At 39.2% G+C, this 14280-nt stretch overlaps 3 protein-coding genes across 3 annotated transcripts in view; 1 reads left to right on the top strand and 2 right to left on the bottom strand.

Annotated features, from left to right (window-relative positions):
• LOC141430450 (uncharacterized) overlaps nucleotides 1-5615 on the bottom strand; it is a 13030-nt gene extending 7415 nt beyond the window's left edge. The window contains exons 1-4 of the mRNA XM_074091147.1: nucleotides 5437-5615; nucleotides 3859-3963; nucleotides 1870-2027; nucleotides 1223-1269 (exon numbers count right to left, since the gene is read on the bottom strand). Of these exons, the coding sequence (XP_073947248.1) occupies nucleotides 1223-1269; nucleotides 1870-2027; nucleotides 3859-3963; nucleotides 5437-5476 (350 nt within the window). The 5' untranslated portion in view covers nucleotides 5477-5615. The remainder of the gene's footprint in view (nucleotides 1-1222; nucleotides 1270-1869; nucleotides 2028-3858; nucleotides 3964-5436) is intronic.
• Nucleotides 5616-6369: 754 nt separating this feature from the next.
• LOC141430447 (uncharacterized) lies at nucleotides 6370-7907 on the top strand. Its single transcript, XM_074091143.1, has 3 exons — nucleotides 6370-6688; nucleotides 7092-7350; nucleotides 7755-7907. Exons 1-3 carry the CDS (start codon nucleotides 6581-6583, stop codon nucleotides 7820-7822), a joined length of 435 nt encoding a protein of 144 aa, XP_073947244.1. The 5' UTR covers nucleotides 6370-6580; the 3' UTR covers nucleotides 7823-7907.
• On the bottom strand, nucleotides 7881-13968 carry fidipidine (coiled-coil domain-containing protein 93). The gene is made up of 10 exons (XM_074091142.1): nucleotides 13765-13968; nucleotides 13483-13691; nucleotides 13076-13343; nucleotides 12693-12854; nucleotides 12031-12078; nucleotides 11639-11937; nucleotides 11399-11518; nucleotides 10665-10894; nucleotides 9204-9324; nucleotides 7881-8606 (listed from the first exon to the last, which is right to left on the bottom strand). The coding sequence occupies exons 1-10, from the start codon at nucleotides 13846-13848 to the stop codon at nucleotides 8372-8374; spliced, it is 1776 nt and encodes a 591-aa protein (XP_073947243.1). The 5' UTR covers nucleotides 13849-13968; the 3' UTR covers nucleotides 7881-8371.
• Nucleotides 13969-14280: the final 312 nt, after the last annotated feature.

Genomic DNA, 14280 nt, shown 5'->3' with positions numbered 1-14280 from the left:
CTTACCACTCTGTGTACGAATAACAAACGCCTGACGAAATATAAACCTTAGATATAAGTAAGTACTCAAATGATATCGCGGTTTGCAATTCTAACAGGCGTTTCACGTTTTTGTAGTGGGAGCAAGTGGGTCACATACCTGTTTTAGGCTCATTTCCGGTTCCTGGAAGGCTAACACCAACAGCGGGAGCGTCCCTGCGTCCACCACCAGTCCTGATATTTTCGCTGTGCTTGCCGATGTAACCCAATGCCCAAGCAGCATTTTCTTTCACCTATGACACATTAAGGTACAATGGAGCAAATGTTAATTAGGTACCTATCTCCGCTTGTCGCTGGAGTATTTTTCGTCATACTGGTTCTACTTACATACATTGAAAGAGATTTAATATCAGTGTCTAGTTGTGGATAGGTAGGTACTCTGACTCCACACACACTGTCGCCCTATTCGGCGGAGTCACGCACATAAACAGCCTTTCTAAGCTAAGACAATTGAAGAATCCACGTTTGCCTGTGTCTTATTAAGCACTTCTTTTAGCGGAAACCGGTGTTTGATTTCACGTGGTAGGATTCGTTCCATACTTTACTATTTACTTACATGAAATTATCATAAGTTATTACCTGGGTGTCAAAATCCTCAAGACACGAAACTATGTGCTCCAAGCCCCCAGTCGCACGATTGCTGAAGCTAATTCCTCGTTATGTCTACAAAAACACATGATTTAACAGGTCTCGTCGGTATACCTACCAAGCTTGACATTTTGGCTATCCCAGCTGTCCGCACCCCTTTGTACAGTCAGCAGCAGAAGTGGATGAGCGAGTACTAACGGTGCTCAAAATTACCTACAGACGACTCTGCTGCCAAGGTAATAAGAGAGGGTTTAGATCATTTTGAGCATCACAACGGCTCCTCTATTTCTGCTGCTGACTATACCTAAGCAGTATAAAACTAGATACAGACAAGTGCAAAGATACCGACACGGCCAAAGCTACAAAAATATGTAGTACTTACACGACCTTAATTTTAAGTGCATAAAGTAAATACATTTTTTGTAACTTTGGGCCGTGTCGATATTTTGCACAACTTGACTGTACGAGTAGGTAGGTATACTTACTTGGATTTTCCATTCTCAGTTGTTCACACTGAGGACAAGTAGGAAGGAACAAAGGGATGCGTAAAACGGGCAATAGCCTGTATAAAGTTTTGTTATCTAAGGTCAACTCACTTTGCAACTGCTCGGAAAAGGTATAACGCCGATCTCTTGTAATAAACCTGAAGATTAAAGATTTTTCATGACAAGGCAGTTTTTTGGTACCCATCCACATAGGTCTATTAGCCTAAGACTAACTTAATCTAAAGTTTGATTGCTGTAGTAACAGATAATGGGGCAAAAACAGCGTAGGTACCTAATAAGGCGCATAAGCAAGACTGATGTCAAATGAATAAGGTCAAATAAAAACGCGGACGACTGACAAATTTGTGATTACAATGTATTTGCTCTCCTATGGGCGCTCTCCTATTCTAGCCCTACTAGACTTGAACCTAACACTAAGGCCAATTTACACCGCGAGCGAAGCGGACTTCGAACCAACTCAGTTTAACTTAGGCTACGTACACACTATGCGGCTAACCGTGCGGTTTTGGCGCGCCGTCCCTCTTCAAAGTATCGGTCGAGAAAGAGACGACGCGCTAAAATCGCGCGGTTGGTCGCATAGTGCATACGTAGCCTTACATCGAGCCAATTCATAGAGGTTCGGTGTAAGTACTTCCATGCAGCCGATATCGTTGCATGTTAACCTGAGTCCGTACGGATTCCGCTCCGTTCGCGGTGTAAATCGAGCTAAGGGCGGAAAACTAGTCCGGGTATCTCACGTTATATTTGTTAAGGTTCTCAAGCGTGACGGTGACCATCCCGCCGTTGAGCAGCTGCCTGGCGACTCCCTCGTCGTGCTCCGCGAGCCGCGCCGCCGCCACCACGGCGCACTGCCGGACCGTGCTGCAAGTGTCCGACAGTAGGGGGCGGAGCAGCTCTGCAAAACACTCAAATGTGTAGGTCGATCGAGAGTTGATTCGTAAGAGCTGGTTCGGTTTCGGATTTAAATCGGATGTTCCAGTGGCAGAACATTTATATGAAGCTATTCATACGTGTCCGACACTGATTTTCTATAGAAATAAGTGACAATACGACACGAAACTGATCGGATACCTACCCGACAAGTGGGACCGGCTCTAACAGGGGGCGGGTGTAGCGACTCCTAGCGCCATCTAGTGAGCAAGTATAGAAACTCCAACCCAATCCTGCAGGGCTACTACGAAACTCGGAGTTCGTATCGTATTGTCCCTCTCGCTCTCGTATTAAATAGTATAAGTTGTAAGAGGGACCGCACGACACGAACTTCGAGTTTCGTAGTAGCCCTGCTGCTACGCTTTCGAAGTCTCTCAACTCGGACGATTAATATACAACTTCCGACGCTCTTCCTTCGGACTTCGGTCTTCAGGCATAATACCTGCACAGTAGGTAGGTTAGGTATAGAGCTGGCTTCAGCCATCTAGGTGCCCTTGGCGAGTCACGCCTTTGGCGGCCTTTGAACGACAAGCGACAAAATGACAGGTTGTGTTATTATACTTATGCGCCGCAACAAGGGTTTAACACGTTCACAGTCCCCATACAAAATGAATTGACAGTCACACGTCCAAGTGTGCTCCCACTTTGGGAACAGTTTGATGTAGTGGAACGACGGACTTCTAAAAAACAAAAAAAAAACGGACAGGTACGAGTCGGACTCGCACACCGAGGCTTCCGTGCCTACAAATTTGTAGGTGTTTATGAATATCCAGAGGTATAAGCAAAATGTACCTACCTACGCAGTGTGGGGTTACTTTAGATGGTTTATTGACATAGACAGGCAGTCAGACATAAAAAATTATGATTTTCAGACTTTTCTTATTGATTGTGCTATGAAAAAAAAATGAAAATGACATTATTTATTTCAGATACAAACTTTTGAGCAATTAAATATCCATATACATATATGTTAGTAACAATGAGACTTAAAAATTATGTTAGTGAAAAACGAAGTGCTCATTGGATTTTACGTGCAAAGACATCCAATGAGCTATAATGGGGCTGTCGGCCCTTGCTGCCACCACCCTCAGGAGGGAGTTGGTGCTGCGGCGAACGCGCTCCCACAGAGACGCCACGCGCTTGCGCAGCACGGCCTGGAAGCCGCTCGTGTTCCACGCAGCGAACATCCCCGACGCGCTGCAGCGCCAGGGCAGCCCCAACAACCCCCTGAAGGCGTTGTTGTACTGGACGCGCAGAGCATTACCTATAGGTTTTCTTGGTGTAATCGCTCCACAGGCTGCACGTGTACAATGTTTGGCAATAAGTTTTAAAGAGGGTGATTTTCACCTCTCTCGCTATACTCTAGCTACCTTCATAAAATAATTCAAATTTCTAGGACATCCGCAAGTTGGTGCCTTTGATTTTAATCTCTTGAGTACTGACATTTTTTAACAAACTTAGTGCTTAAGATCTAGACGTGGTTGACCTGCTTTGCTATTTTGGATATTATTTAAAAAATCTTAGAATTATTTATTCAATGAAGAATTTGTACATTATAAAGTACATTCGGCCGTTATTCTTAGTGTTAATTGATCCTTTATAAAGTAGGTACGCGAGGACTTAGGAGGTTAAAGTTTTTTTTTCTCGATACGCGCGTCTCGTCCACGCGTTTCCGAGATGGTCTTGACAGACAGACGGACGGATGAACGGACGGAGAAAAAAGTGATCCTATAAGGGTCCAGTCATTTCCTTTTGAGGTACGAGGGGTAGCTTAGCAGTAACATAGCAGTACAAACCTAGAACACCAACACTTTCCAAGCACTTCACGTTGGTCGCCCGAGTTGCTAGCTCCGCCATAGTTTGTACGAACACCAGCCTCGCTTTTTGGTAAGTTTCAAAAACTAAAACATGTAACATAACATCTTATTAATCAGGTAACACACAAATAGAAATATATGCTACGGTAATCTAGACCCGAAGCTTATAAGAGGTAATTATTTAACCGACAACTTTTTGACCAAGTCTAACGGTTATTTTATGGTCACCATTTTATAATAGTATAAAAATCCGATATGCGGTAGACAACCGACAACCACAACAATTAACAAGGACCCACCACGGATTAGTTCGAAACATGTCCGGCATATCTCTGCTATAAATACGTGAGTGATCCGTGTACGTGACGAACGAAGCAATAATACAAATGTAAAAAGTAAATTTTTTGGGTTCTTTTATTCAACGTTTTTATCTCTGAGTTTTTATCAATAAAACGTTTGAACGGCAATAGCCGACGTTGGCGTCAATGGCACGAATTTACTACAATAGCGTAATTTACCTACCACCTTTGGCGCTCGGTAGGTAAATAATTATATTTGCGACTCATAGTAATTTTAATTCAAAGATTGAACATTAGATACCATTGTATACTTAGTTAATTTTCGAATCACGAAACTTTTTTCCAGACAGACGACCGGTTAAAATCGTCCAACTTACCTTCACTACACCATTCAATTCTGCTTTTAGGTATAAAGAAGAAAGTAACCTATACTTACAACAAAAAGTTGGAAGACCCCCGACTTTGTCACTTCAAAGTTCAATATCTCAAAAACGGCTGAACCGATTTTGATAAGACATGTCTAAGAACCATCGCTAGAAAACCTGCTTTCAAATTCCAATCGGTCCACTCGTTTAAGAGCTACGGAGCTACTACACACACAGACACACATAGCGGTCAAACTTATAACACCCCTCTTTTTTCGTCGGGGGTTATAAATAAAATATTCCAATGGTGGAGATAGTAGGTAAGGTACTACGAGGTGCCACTTATACTTAGTTCAGGAAAATAAATATGAATTGGTAGGTAACTTTGTTCTGTGCTTAGTGAAGCTTACAGATTGTCAATTTATGTTTCCTGGACTATATTACACAGACGATCTTAAGTTGATAATTCGTAGGTAGGTACTCAGAACACCTAAGTAGGCGTAGTTATGAATGAATTTTCCAAATGAATATTTAAATGTTGGCGTTTGCAAACTATCTACCCACTCGCACAGCGTTACTAATTAGAGATGTAATGTCTTAAACTTTCGTGATTTTCACTCATAGTCAAAATACCACGCACACGACTTATCACGCTAACACACACGAGTAATATTTACCTCAACGTTTCAGCAACATTACAGTGGCCGTGGTCACGAGTAGACGTGGGTCTACTAGCGTGATAAGTCCTGTGCGTGGTATTTTGACTAATTAGAGATGTTTCTCGGTATGAAACGAATTATTTACAATATTTTTGCTTTGTTTTACTAGCATAGCAAAAGAAGGGAAGCGAAGTACAACACCTGTGTACATTATGCAAAACAATAGGTACCTACCCAATTGTATGTTTCTCGGACTACTCATAGAATGACTCATGATGGTTAAGTAAGTATTGTTGCAGAAATCCAAACAATCAAACTATTTATTTTTATTATAGCTAGTCTCTGAAATAAACTTGTATGCATTAAAAAATACTTTGAAGTTTTTGTTATGTCAAAACCTAGTCAAACGTTCATTCTCCGTGATCAGTCACATTGATTTATTTTGACGATAACTTTATAAACGACCAGTTATATAATATTTAAAAAACAGGAAAGTTTTACACCTTCAAATTGATTTTTTAACCCCCGACGCAAAAACAGTAGTGTTATAGTATGACCGCTATGTTGTCTGTGTCTGTGTATCTGTATGTCTGTCTGTCTGTCTGTCTGTGGCACCGTAGCTATTAAAACGGGTGGACCGATTTGAATGAGTTTTTTTATTATTATTTCAAATGAAAGCAGGTTTTCTAGCGATGGTTCTTAGACATGTTTTATCAAAATCGGTTTAGCCGTTTTTAAGATATTGAAATTTGAAGTGACAAAGTCGCGGGTTCTCCAACTTTTCGTTGGTAAGGTTATATGATTATTCTAGTGCCTTCCTTCCTTTAGGTAATAAACGATACAGTTGCCTCAAATTACGAGCAAATTAAAACTATATAAACAGTAGTTAAGCCTTCGTAACCATACAAAATTGTCTGTAAGCGTCTTGTTTTCCCACATTGGCTCAATAGACCGGCGTCGGCGGCGGACCAGCAGGGCTACTACGAAACTCGAAGTTCGTGTCGTGCGGTCCCTCTCGCTCTCGTATTAAATAGTATAAGTGTCAGAGGGACCGCACGACACCAACTTCGAGTTTCGTAGTAGCTGCTGCCCGTGCCATGCCCGCAGTCAAACGCCCGTGAAGGCCACGCGACGTCACACCATCGCTACACGTACACGTTAGCCCACATGCGCAGGCGCACACGGCCACACGTCAACGACCAATGACCATTGTGTGCAGCCAGCGCCAGTGCCTACCTGGCAGAGTTCACTAACACACGGCCGCGCAACCTCGCGCTGGCTCCGACATTATATTTAAATTGTACCTAAGTTCTCGGAATCAAAAATGACCTTGGTTGTTCTTCGGTGATTATCGTGTTAAGTCAAGTGTGAAGCCAAAATGCCTTATATCATGGTTATGGGCAGCCTGAGCGCGCCCCATCTCTCAAAGGATGAGGGTGCGACGGTATACGGGCTGAAGAGCGAGGAACGAGCGGCGTTAGTCAGGGTATGTTTGTTTTACGAGTTATTGACAGGTAAACGAAACAAATTTAAATAGCAAAGTTGCATTATTATGTTGTTGTGTTGCCTGGAAGAGATCGATCGTAAGCGATAAGGCCGCCTATTTCTTACCTTGTAATTTTCACTCTGTGTACCTGTTTTCAGTATCGCTTACTATTTCTGGTGTAGATACAATAAAGAGTCATTGTATTTTATTGTATTATCAATGAAGGTTTAAATAAAAATGCGGTTGTTAAATTAATGGGCAGATCATGACAACAATAGATTACTAAACGTACCAGCAGTTGGGTTCTCCAACTCTGCAAACTATATTGTTTAAATATCTATCTTTAACTGCTATGACAAAGTAATGCTGTCGTCAAACACCTAAACAATTAAAATTGTTCCAGGAGCTGAACTCATCCTTCAACATGACAGTGGCGACTTCTTCTGACCAGGAGCGCACGGTTCGCGTCTCACAGAAGGGTCTCACGCTGGTGGTGGTCAACCGCCTTCACGCCATACTTGGCTACGACGTGGTCTCTCACGCTATGGCGATGACTAACGCCAACAGAGAACTCGTGTCTTTTACCATGTACAAGAAGTCGAACAGCGGCCACGGCCACGGCCACAGCCATAGTCACAGCCACGGTCACAGCAGCCATAAAGGTCACTCACATGGCAATGTGGTTACACTTTGATAAGCGATTGCCAATGCACGCTACAGTCAGACCGAGAGGTTTTATACGACTCTGTCACGGCGGCACTACACTTGGCTACGTTATTCTTCGGGATTTGAGTTCCTTACCACGCGGCTAGCTGACTGTAGCCGCTTTCTTTTATTCTCACTGCGAACTACTTAGAGTATTTATTTGCATCTTATTCCAAAAATGTCTTATTCTGGGATTTAGGTATTTTGACACAAGTTCTTTTGAGATCTAGGAGTGTTGGTATAAGAGTAAAATGAAATTGAGACATAATGGGTCCAACTCGACTTAATTAATTCCCAGTCAGCCCTAACTGCAGACTTGTGAGAATATACTTTAGCATATATCATATGGTTTTGTTCGCAGTGCAACAAGTAAGAAAAAATCCCACGAACTCGCAGTACGAACAAGAAGGAACACCCCGCAGAGTGTAGTGCCAGCGTCAAATTGCAACGTTACTTAATTATTAACTGCGTTTTCAAAAAAATCTACTGAAATAAAATAATTTAATTTCATAAATAGTGTAATATTACTTCCAGCCCTCACAAAACAAATAAAATAGAACAGTATATAAATAGCTAACTATGTCAGTCTTAACCATATTAAAAACTCAATAAAATTGTGTTGTTATGGCCTGTAATAATGTAATGCAATAGAAAAAATATAAATGTATTAAAAATAGGAAAATAGTACTTCCCGTTGGCTTTTGAAGTTTATTACTTGTCCCTTTTATTTTCCTTTTGTTCCAGTGAATAACTGGGAATGGGAAGTAGATAATCTAGTCTTCTATATGACAAGCTTGTCTATTGGATTAAATAATTGAAGTGCTCTATTTGTGGCCTTGGAAATCCTTAATCGCATCATTTCATATTTAACATCAAAGAGTATTATCTAAATCCACTGTACTTCTGTACGATCAATCACACTTATAAAATTTTAAAATCATTGCACTTGTTTTACGAACACCCCTCTCGATCCACGAGTCAGCTGTGCCTCCTTTTGCCTAGTTTCTGTCTTTCTTCAGCGAGTTTCTTAAGAGTAGCCGCATATTGCCTTTGGACGTCCATAAGACGAGAATATTCGGCGTGAAGGGCGACTTTCTGATCCTTTTCACTTTTAAACTTCGATTCAACCTTTTTAACTGTTTGATTCACCCACTCGACAATAGATTCAAATTGAGACATGAACTCCTCTCGCTTCCTGGCTGAAGACATGGCTCTGTAACAATTTAATGAAGTTTCATTGATCTTTATGATAATGCATGAATGAGCATTGAGTATTATGATTTGCGATGCCATATAATGTAAACAGGAAATTCTGCATGGGAAAAAACCTAATCACTAGTCATAGTCGAGACGAGATGTAAGAATTATCGTTGTCTTCATAAATTTTGTAGGTGATTAATACAAGTTTTATTATCAAAGACCAAATCAGGAGTTTAAAGTCTCTTTCAAAAGCAGGTCGAAAATCAAGCAAAGGTGAAGCACGTAAAGCTTGAGAATGCTAAAGAAATTCTCATTGTTTTTTTTCCTAAAATCTAATATATAAAATTCTCGGGTCAAAAATGTTTGTGTCCAAACTCCTTCGAAACGGCTTGACCGATTTTTATGTTTTTTTTTTATATATTTTTGTTTTTTTTATATGGATAGGATATAAACTATTTTCCATACTTCTACGCGGACGGAGTCGCGGGCAACAGCTAGTCTTATGTTTAAAAACAAGAGGTGATATTTGTCCAGTTTTCATTATAATCATGTGCTTTCAGGGACACTGTTGTAGGTGCTCAAAATACGATACCTTGTAAATAATACTTACTCTTCATAATTATCCAAGATCGAATTTAATAAACTTAATTCCTTTGAGGTATAAAGTTTCACTTCGAAAAGCGTATTGTAGAAAATATAATACTGTTTGGTTTCCTTGTGTTTCGATGCAACTAGAAATAAAACAAAAATGTCAGTAACAATCACAATAACACAAAAAGGCAAAGTTTAAACTTTAACGATAACCTAACAAAAAGTTGGAAAACCCCCGACTTTGTCACTTCAAAGTTCAATATCTCAAAAATGGCTGAACCGATTTTGATGAAACAAGTCTAAGAATCATCGCTAGAAAACCTGCTTTCAAACAAAAAACTGCATCACACAAACCCACCTACCATCACACTAGTTTCGAACTCAACCAGAGCACATCTTCAGAGCAACACAACCGTACACCATGCTACCAGATGTTAGACTAATAAACCACATACATACATAAAATCACGCCTCTTTCCCAACGGGGTAGGCAGAGACTACATCCTTCCACTTGCTACGATTCTGGCATACAACTCTCGCTTCCTCTACATTCATCAATCTTTTCATGCATGCACGTCGGTTTAGAGTACTCCTGACCCGACCTTTCTTCAGAACGTCCCCGATTTGAGCGTGGTACGTTCGTCTAGGCCTTCCTCTCCCAACATTCCCATTCATGCTCGTCTTATAGATCTGCTTAGTCAATCTGTTTTCATTTTTTCACTCAACATGCCCAAACCATCCAAGCATCCTTTTCTCAATCCGTGTGACTATACCTTCATTTACACCACAGCGTTCCCTTATTGCACTATTTCTAATTCTGTCACTCAATTTCACACCTAACATACTTCTTAACGCTCTCATTTCTACCGCATTTATTCTACTCTGATGCCTTTCCTGCCACACCCAACTTTCACTTCCATACATGAGTGTTGGTACCAGCACCCCTCTATGCACAGCCATAAACCACATAAACCACATCAACCGCTTTAAACCAAAGCAAAAGCTCCGCAAAGTAACGCCTGATTCAAGAAATCACAAATGTTAAGTTATTGAAGAGAAATCTTAAATAACTTAACATGATACAAATTTGGAAACAAAAAGAAATCGAAAAAATTAGTAAGATACGAGCAAATAAAGTGAGCATTCCATTCCTCTCTAGAAAACTCATAACTTATTATAACATATTGGCTCTGTCTAATTGGCAATTTAACCCTTTTCCAGGCATAGGGCATATAGTGACCACATTAATGTACACAAATATTAGATTGTTGTCTAATATTCTATTAGATTGTTGAATGTAAATATGGTACAAAATCAATTGAAGTTGTTAAAAATATTTTTGTTATAAAACTAATCCCTGTTAGATAATCAATATAAAACTATGATTAATTTTGTTGCAGCATCTTATCTAAATTAGCGGGGCCTAGAAAAGGGTAAAAATGTCCATATTTTCGTTTTTTTTTTAAGAAAAAATAAATACCTTGGTTATACAGTTCAATAAACCGTTTCTCATACTGAAGCAGCTCTGCAGTGCCGGGCACTTCGTCAATGGCCACAGTGTATCTCAACACATCCCGGTTTAACTTTGCAAGCTCCAGCCGCATATTGATAATAAAAGCTTTTATCTTTTCTTCTCTCAGCTTGAATTCTTTAAGCTCTTCTGAAGTAAGAGGTTGTTCCTCTACCTTGACAGCAGGATCTTGTGCAGCACTGCAGGGGAAAAAATATAGTGGCATGGTGGCTTAAGACAGCGTAGTTTGCTTTTAATACGAATTAATATTAGTAGCAATTTTTTTTCTGACAATTCTAAGAACTTTTGTCAATCCAAATGTGTTATTTTGTTTTCTTTTCAGAATTTTCAATTTAGTAAGTACTTATGTTATGTGCATGGTCTCTACCATCCAGAGGATGCATAGTCTAACGCAGTATTTTTCAATCTGTGGGTCGCGACCCCCAGGCGGTCGCAGATGCCCTTCAAGGAGAATCTTTAAAATACTCTCATCATTATTGTATATGATTATTCAAATAATAAAAATAAATTGTGATTCCAAGTATGTTAGACAATACAGCCTCATCAATCTCATCATCATTGCAATGAAAGTTGTGAGCATCTTGAACACTGCTGATATATCCTCTGGACACCACACCTCACACAGAATTAACGCTTAACTTTTCTGGTTAACTAAATGTTATTTAAGTAGTCAGAATATGTACCTTAGTTCTTCTTGTAATTTTTTATATTCTTTCTCTCTGTGCTGGATTATTTGCAAGAGTTCATTCCTTTCCCGTGCCAGTTCCTTTAAAGTTTTGTAGAATTTCTTTACATTTTTGTCACTAAAACAGAATAACAAATTATACTCAGATTCACATTAAAAAGAGAAAAAAACCTCCAATAACAGGTCTTTATTTGTTGTATTAACCTTGCTTATGACATGTTCTATGCTTAATGCTTACCTGCTGTCATCCGAATTCATCATCTTGTAAGTAATTTTTTGCAACTTATGTAAAATACTAGAATATTGCTGTTTAGCATTTTCCATTCTATTTTCATGAGTCTTCTTTGTTTCCTCCACATCTTTCTGCATGATGTCTACTGTCCTTGTGAGCTTGTCTACTTCCTCAGAATATTTCATTTTCTCACTTTCTTCAAGTTCTTTAGAAAGTTCTCCTGTAAGCTCAGAATGTAAAACTGCATAGTGAATTTTCGTATCCGCTGCATCCACATTGTTCTCTTGATTTTTGTATCTATCTGTCTAAAATTTAACAATTTGTAATTAATATCATGCCACTGAATAAATTGAAAGTAGTTTTTGAAAAGCACAAGTTTTGATAAGTGAGTTATTAACCTCTGTTGTGATTTCAGATGGATCAGCTAAGGTTTTTTCATAATCATACTGAAACAAAAAATAAAATCCAATTATGTTTTAAATTATGCAGTATCCCTGTAGAAAACAAAGGATGTTTAAAGCTTTCTTTGACACTTATATGTATACTTTTACATCTCTACTAACTCTACCCATAGAGATATGCTTATATAGTCAGTCAGATCCCTTACACAAACCAAGTTTGTGAATCTGTTACTTTTTTTTACATAAAACTGTCCGTGATTAACCCCCATATCACCTGATGAAAAGGTGTATCTCACTGGTTCAGTAACAGCCTATTCACTCTAGCCTTCAAGAGCCCTAGGTTGTAAAGTATCCAAGCTGGGCTCAGTTTCTAACCATTAAATTGATGTATGATTGATGTCTTTATTTCACTTTATTATTATTATGTTTTTGTTCTGTATCTATTATTTATATGTGTGTGTGTGTGTGTCCCGAATAAATCTTTTAATTTTCATGTAAATAGCTTAATTGTATTAATATTTATTTCAGTTTAGTCCCAGCACACACAGTAAGGTATTACTTAAGATGTAATTTTTCTCTGTATTGTTCATTACATGTTCTTTAGAGTCATTGTATTGTATATAATAACGATTTAAGCACATAAAGATTTGTCAACTCACCAGGAAGTCGAGCCCCTCATCTTTCTTCTTTTCATCATGTTGTGTGGTGATGTGAAGGAGCATTCGCTGATCATATTCTGACAGTGTTGCATTCACTTGTTCCAACTCATTCCCAGGTAAACCACCTATCCTTTTACGCACCCGGCATGGTTTGTATAAATCCTGAAATAAAAATAAAACATTTCTAATTTAATTATTACAAGACTCAATAATAATTACACATAAAGAAGATAAACTATGCATTACAATTAAATAGAATAATACAATTTTTTTTGTTCAGCTGGCATTTTCTAGTGAAAACTGATGCCAAAAATGTGCAACAAATTAATTGATTGTTGTCAAATTATTATTTTTTTGTTTTGGGGATATTATTATTGCTGTACCTGTAAAACACATAAATTCTTCAAAAGCCTTTCTTTTTGCTCAAAATATGCTCTATCTGATTCAAAGATATGGTCTTTGTCATATTGCATCACAGCAAACTTGCGGAGTTCATCCTCTTTAGCCTCACGGAACTCGCTGGAGTATTTAATGAGCCACTGTATCAGTGGGAATATGTTGATAAAGTCAAGCCCTTGGATTTGATGGGGTTCTATGATATGTGGACATTTCATTGAAGGCAGGACTTTGACTATTTTCTCAGTAAGTGCACTGTCAAGAAAAACAAAGGTTCATTTAAACTATTGAGCCAAGTAAGCTACTAATTTTCTTAAATAAGTCTTCGTGAATTCTAATTAGAATAGTGATTACTTTTGAGTTTTCTGTTGCCACAAAGTAGTCACTTTCTTACATTTTTTTCCCAATAGTAAGGTTTTCTTCAAAGAGTAGGCTGACATCTACATCGATGTCACACAACTCTATGCACCAGGACAGTCCCCCGACAATTTTGTCGAAAGCCGAGAGCCCCTGGAGTTGAGCGCGGTAGTACCCCGCCGCCACTAGAGCATCAGATATCTCGTGCCACTTTACCAACTGCTCTGCATCTTCACGAACTTCCACCTAAATCATTGATAAGCAATTAAAAATTGTACTTTTTCAGTTTATTAAATTTGAGCCTCCCACTTCGTCTCACCTCTTTTCCTTCGTGATCCACCCCACTGTAAATATTCATCAACGGTTTACTTCGAGTAAAAATATTTTTCTGTTTGGCTGCCATATTTTCTAATGAATTAGAAATGTACAAAAAATTAAAATCTCATTGATATAAAAAACTGCAAACGCAAGTTGCCAAAGTAATCAACTATCATAATCAATCTACGTAAGGTGCGGCCACTGCAGTCGCTCATTGCTCGTTCGCAGCGATAAATCTGGTCACGTGACCCCATTTAGAATGTGATTTTGAATTTCCCGCGTCTCGAAAAAGTAGCGTCAAGTCGCCGCGTCAAGCAGCAGCGACCAGCAGAGCTACTACAAAACTCGAAGTTCGTGTCGTGCGGTCCCTCTGACAGACACTTATACTCTACGAAAGCGAGAGAGACGGTACGACACGAACTTCAAGCTTCGTGTTTCGTAGTAGCCCTGCAGGTGGCTGCTCTTGCAGGAATGATCTTGGTCGGAAGCTGATTTCTTAATCTCATTTAGTAGCAGT

This window comes from Choristoneura fumiferana, chromosome 8 (genome assembly GCF_025370935.1).
Source record: "Choristoneura fumiferana chromosome 8, NRCan_CFum_1, whole genome shotgun sequence".
NCBI lineage: Eukaryota > Metazoa > Arthropoda > Insecta > Lepidoptera > Tortricidae > Choristoneura > Choristoneura fumiferana.
Note: the sequence above shows the minus strand (reverse complement) of the source record. Positions and strands in the feature narration are given on the sequence as shown.

Coding starts and splice junctions, on each gene's coding strand:
- fidipidine (XM_074091142.1), bottom strand. CDS start 13,848: ATGGCAGCCAAACAGAAAAATATTTTTACTCGAAGTAAACCGTTGATG. Junction 12,079..12,692: donor ATGAGGGGCTCGACTTCCTG/GTGAGTTGACAA, acceptor TTTTTGTTTCAG/TATGATTATGAAAAAACCTT. Junction 11,519..11,638: donor ATGAATTCGGATGACAGCAG/GTAAGCATTAAG, acceptor ATTCTGTTTTAG/TGACAAAAATGTAAAGAAAT.
- LOC141430447 (XM_074091143.1), top strand. CDS start 6,581: ATGCCTTATATCATGGTTATGGGCAGCCTGAGCGCGCCCCATCTCTCA. Junction 6,689..7,091: donor AACGAGCGGCGTTAGTCAGG/GTATGTTTGTTT, acceptor AAATTGTTCCAG/GAGCTGAACTCATCCTTCAA. Junction 7,351..7,754: donor CGGTCACAGCAGCCATAAAG/GTCACTCACATG, acceptor TTTTGTTCGCAG/TGCAACAAGTAAGAAAAAAT.